This window comes from Myotis davidii, unplaced genomic scaffold (genome assembly GCF_000327345.1).
Source record: "Myotis davidii unplaced genomic scaffold, ASM32734v1 scaffold431, whole genome shotgun sequence".
Classification (NCBI taxonomy): Eukaryota; Metazoa; Chordata; class Mammalia; order Chiroptera; family Vespertilionidae; genus Myotis; species Myotis davidii.
The window spans coordinates 84041-89532 of record NW_006282878.1 but is presented as its reverse complement, the minus strand read 5'-3'; the positions used below and the strand labels follow the sequence as shown (position 1 = coordinate 89532).

The window sequence follows — 5492 nt, the reverse complement described above, 5'->3', positions numbered from 1 at the left end:
AGGGGAAGGCGAGCCCTCCAGACACCCCGACTCCCCCTCCACCCGACTCCCCAACCCGACCCGGGCCGTCCTCTCCCTCCCCCGGCAGCCGCAGCCTCACCATCGATGACTTTGACATCGGGCGCCCCCTGGGCAAGGGGAAGTTCGGGAACGTGTACCTGGCCCGGCTCCGGGACAGCCATTTCATCGTGGCCCTCAAGGTCCTGTTCAAGTCGCAGCTGGAGAAGGAGGGGATGGAGCACCAGCTGCGCCGGGAGATCGAGATCCAGGCGCACCTGCAGTAAGGCCGGTCTCCCCCTAGGGGGCTCCACGCGGGGCCTTTGCTTGCTTGCGGGGGTTTTGGTGGCGGTTGTTTTTTCTTTTCATTTGAGAGAGAAAAGAACACTAGTTTGGCTCAGCGGGTAGAGCGTCGGCCTGCGGACAAAAGGGTCCCAGGTTCGATTCCGGTCAAGGGCACATGCCTGGGTTGCCGGCTCGATCCCCCCCCAGTGGGGGGCATGCAGGAGGCAGCCAGTCAATGATTCTCTCTCATCATCGATGTTTCTCTCTCTCTCTCTCTCTTCCGCTCCCTTCCTCTCTGAAAGCAATAAAAATATATTTAAAAATACATAAATAAATACAAAGTATCACGACTGTCACATGAAAAAAACAAAGAAAGAAAGAAAAAAAAAGAACATCAGTTTGTTGTTCCACCTATTTCTGCATTCATGGGTGACCCTTGTAGTTCCCTGGCCGGGGATGGAACCCACAATGGCTTCCATGGGGGGATGTGCTAACTAGCTGAGCGCCCCAGCCAGGGCCCACACGGGTGCCTGACCCTTTTTTAAAAAATAGATATTTTATTGATTTTAGACAGGAAGGGAGAGGGAGATAGAAGCATTCATGAGGAGAGAGAATCATGGATCCGCTGCCCCCTGCATGCCCTTCACTGGGGATCGAGCCCACAACCCTGGCATGTGCCCTTGGCTGGAATCGAACCCAGGACCCTTCAGTCCGCGCTCTATACACTGAGCCAGACCAACTGTGTCCTCTTTTGTCTTTGACGCACGCACCCAGCATCTCCCTCCAAACAACCCCCAATGAGGCAAGGCCCTTGCTTTCAGCTGAAGGTCTGCAATTTATCACAGTTACACTCCGTGCAGCCCCCTGTGTCACACACTAAATGCCCTTTCCTTGTTCTCCCCTCATGCAGTCCCAGCTCAGGCTGTTATACTGGTGCCAGGACAATCTGCTTTTTTTGCTTTTTAAGATTTAAGGAACCGTATTCTCTTTTTTTTCTCTAAATATATATATTTTTTCATTGATTTCAGAGAGAACGGGAGGGAGAGAGAGAGAGAGAGAGAGAAAGAGAATCTGATATGAGAGAGAATCATGGCTTGGCTGCCTCCTGCACACCCCCCACACTGGGGATGGAGCCCGCAACCCGGGCATGTGTCCTGATGGGAATTGAACCATGACCTTCTGGTTTATAAGTCAACACTCAGCCACTGAGCCACGCCTGCCGGGCCACAACCTGCTTCTTGTGTCTTGTGTGACCAATCACTTGTAATAACATCATGAGTTGGGCCTCAGGGAGGAGTCTGACCCTCCTGCCGTCTGCCCTCCAGACACCCCAATATCCTACGCCTGTACAACTACTTCCATGATGAGCGGCGTGTGTACCTGATCCTGGAATACGCGCCACGGGGTGAGCTCTACAAGGAGCTGCAAAAGAGCCACACGATCGATGAGCAGCGTGCGGCCACGGTGAGGTGGGGGGGCAGGGGAGGGTGGCTGGGGCTTTGGGGCCATGAGTTTACTGTGGGCTGGTGAGGGAGATCACTGCTTGTGGCTGTCATGAATGTCCAGATTGCTTTTTGCTTTTAATAAACCTATTACATATTTTTTATTGATTTCAGAGAGAAAGGAAGAGAGAAACATTAATGATGAGAGAATCATTGATTGGCTGCCTCCTGCATGCCGCTTACTGGGGATCAAACATGCAATCCAGGCGTGTGCCCTTGACCGGAATCGAACCTGGGACCCTTCGGTCCACAGGCCCACGCTCTATCCACTGAGCCACACCGGTCAGGGCCAGGCTTCGTTTCTAAGGCTGCCCTCGCCCCCGCCCCCACAGATCATGGAGGAGCTGGCGCGCGCGCTGGCCTACTGCCACGAGAACAAGGTGATCCACCGGGACATCAAGCCGGAGAACCTGCTGCTGGGGCTGCGGGGGGAGGTGAAGATCGCGGACTTCGGCTGGTCCGTGCACACCCCCTCGCTGAGGTGAGTCGGGCAGGGGCGGGGGCGGGCTGGGCCCTGGGCTGCTGGTTAGGAATGATGCGAGGTAACATGTCCCAGGTGTAAGACCCGGACACAGGCCTGGGTTTGTAACTGAGTACTGGCAGGCACCACCTAACGATGCTGCCTTTAGTGCAGTGGTTCTCAACCTTCTGGCCCTTTTATTTGTATAATACAGTTCCTCATGTTGTGGTGACCCCCACCCATAAAATTATTTTCGTTGCTACTTCATAACTGTAATTTTGCTACTGTTATCGGTTCCTCATGTTGTGACCCAACCATAAAATTATTTTTGTTGCTACTTCATCACTGTAATGTTGCTATGGTGATGAATCGTCATGTAAATATCTGATATGCAGGATGGTCTTAGGCGACCCCTGTGAAAGGGTCGTTCGACTGCCAAAGGGGTCGTGACCCACAGGTTGAGAACCGCTGCGTGTAGCGTGATGCATCACGTGTCCATGGTGATGCTGTGTGAATAAACCTGCGCTGCCAGTTATCTAAAAGAGTGGCACATACAGCCTTAGCTGGTGTGGCTCAGTGGATAGCAAGTGGGCCTGTGGACCGAAGGGTCCCAGGTTCGATTCCGGTCAAGGGCATGTACCTCGGTTGCGGGCACATCCCCAATAGGAGATGTGCAGAAGGCAGCTGATCGATGTTTCTCTCTCATCGATGTTTCTAACTCTCTATCTCTCTCCCTTCCTCTCTGTAAAAAATCAATAAAATATAAAAAAAATTTAAATAAAAAAATAAGAGTGGCACATACAGCCCTAGCCAGTGTGGCTCAGTGGATGGAGCGTGGGCCTGCGGACCGAAGGGTCCTGGGTTTGATTCCGGTCAAGGGCGTGTACCTCGGTTACAGGCTCCTCCCTCATTGTGCCCTCATTGGGGCTGGTGCAGGTGGCAACCAATCGATGTGTTTCTCTCGCATTGATGGTTCTGTCTTCCCTTCTCTCTTCCACTCTGCCTAAAAAAAAGCACACAAAAAATCAATGGAAAAATATCCTCGGGCGAGGATGAAAATAAATGACTAAAGACAAACGTGTAGCACATACAGTTATATATAGTACACGGTGCTTGATAATGACAGCAAATGAATGTGTTAGCGGTTTGTGCATTAGTATACTATGCTGATGTCATTCAAGGAGATTACAACAGCTGTCCCTGCACAAGGAGTCTCGCTTGGGTCCTGGCCAGTGGGTTCAGTGGTTAGAGCCTCAGCCTGCTCAGTGAAGGGTCTCGAGTTCAGCTCCAGTCAAGGGCACACACCCTCAAGGGTTGCAGGTTGAGACCCAGGCCCCGTTGGGGCTCGTGCAGGAGGCAACCAATCGATGCCTCTCTGCCTCTCTGTCTTAAATCTTTGTATGGATAATTCCAAAATCCGGAATCCCTGCCTTCTCGGAACCCTGATCCATATTCAAACTTGGGCCCTGGCTAGTTTGGCTCAGTGGATAAAGCATCGGCCTGTGGACTGAAGGGTCCCAGGTTTGATTCTGGTGAAGGGAACATGCCCACGCTGTGGGCTTGATCCCCAATAGGGGGCATGTAGGAGGCAGCCGATCAATGATTCTCTCTCATCATTGATATTTCTATCTCTCTCTCACCTTTTTTCTCTAAAATCAATAAAAATATATTTTTAAAAAAACACAAAACTTGGGGCTTCCATGCCCAGCCAGCGCTGGCTCAGTGGTTGAGTGTCAACCTATGAACCAGTAGGTTACAGTTCGATTCCCGGTCAGGGGGTGTGCAGGGGGCAGCCGATCAATGATTCTCTCTCAGTTTTGAAATCAATACAATTAAAAAAAATAAAGAAAAACTTGGTGCTTCCCACCTCCCGTGCTGGGGAGGGGACTCCCGTCTCGCTGGGGCCGATGAAGGATGTTTCCCTGCTCTGGGCCTCTAGGCTGCGCTCACGCCTCTGCCCGCCTCCAGGAGGAAGACCATGTGCGGGACTCTGGATTACTTGCCCCCGGAAATGATCGAGCAGAGGACGTACAGCGAGATGGTGGACCTGTGGTGCATCGGGGTGCTCTGCTACGAGCTGCTGGTGGGAAATCCCCCCTTCGAGAGCACCTCCTACTCCGAGACCTACAGGCGCATCCTCAAGGTGAGGCTCCTGGGGCAGCTGGCAGCCGTGGCTGCTGGGCCTGCCCAGCCTGCGACATGCACAGAGCTTGTTGCCTTAGATCCCGTGCCTGGAAAGGACTCACCGCAGAGAGAATCTGAGCCAAAAAAAAGTTAACCATACCAGCTCTGGCTGGATTGGCTCAGTGGATAGAGCGTTGGCCTGCTGACTGAAGGGACCCGGGTTCGATTCCTGTCCAGGGCACATGCCCAGGTTGTGGGCTCGATCCCCAGTAGGGGGCGTGCAGGAGGCAGCCAATAGATTCTCATCATTGATGTTTCTATCTCTCCCTCTCCTTTCCTCTCTGAAATAAATAAAAATATATTAAATGCATACACACACACATATTCTACATAATAAAGATGTAATATGCAAATGGCCGTTACATAACACCCCATAACGACTGACCATGGAACGACTGGATCACAGATCAGCAGGAGGGTGGGGCAGCGAGCTACGGGTGGGTGGAGAGCTACAGGAGGGGGCAGGGCAGGCAGCTATGAGGGGAGTTAACCATACTTGTGTTTCTCCTCCAACCTCCTCAGGTTGATGTAAAGTTTCCTCCATCGATACCTTTGGGGGCCCAGGACTTGATCAGCAAGCTTCTCAGATACCAGCCCTCGGAGAGGCTGCCACTGGCCCAGGTCCTGCAGCACCCGTGGGTGCAGGCCCATTCTCGGAGGGTGGAGCCTCCACCCGCTCCATCGGCCTCCTGAGCCCTGTCCGCCCCGGTTCCTGTGTGTTTGTTCAGGGAGCTCTCCTGGCTCCGCTATCATGTCTGTCTTTTGTGTCTTCACTGTTAGAATATATAAGGTGCTAATTAATAAAAGATTAATCATTTATGTTAACATTATTTTTATTTCTTTTTGTTTTCTTTCTCTTCACCCGAGGATATTTTCCATTGATTTTTTTTTTTTAGAGAGTGGAAAGGACAGGGAGAGATAGAAACATTGGTGTGAGAGAGACACACTGATTGGTTGCCTCCCGCGTGCGCCCCAACCAGGGCCCGGGATCGAGGCTGCAACCAAGGTATGTGCCCTTGAGCAGAATCACACCCAGGACCCTTCTGTCCATACAGTCCTTAGGC

At 52.1% G+C, this 5492-nt stretch overlaps 2 protein-coding genes across 2 annotated transcripts in view; both read left to right on the top strand.

Annotated features, from left to right (window-relative positions):
• The window catches only part of AURKC (aurora kinase C), a 6500-nt gene extending 1242 nt beyond the window's left edge, over positions 1-5258 (top strand). The window contains exons 4-8 of the mRNA XM_006753304.2: positions 89-280; positions 1608-1746; positions 2117-2265; positions 4213-4387; positions 4951-5258. Coding sequence (XP_006753367.1) covers positions 89-280; positions 1608-1746; positions 2117-2265; positions 4213-4387; positions 4951-5121 — 826 coding nt within the window. The 3' untranslated portion in view covers positions 5122-5258. The remainder of the gene's footprint in view (positions 1-88; positions 281-1607; positions 1747-2116; positions 2266-4212; positions 4388-4950) is intronic.
• The window catches only part of ZNF805 (zinc finger protein 805), a 59971-nt gene that overhangs the window by 15099 nt on the left and 39380 nt on the right, over positions 1-5492 (top strand). The gene's annotated exons all lie outside the window — the stretch shown is intronic.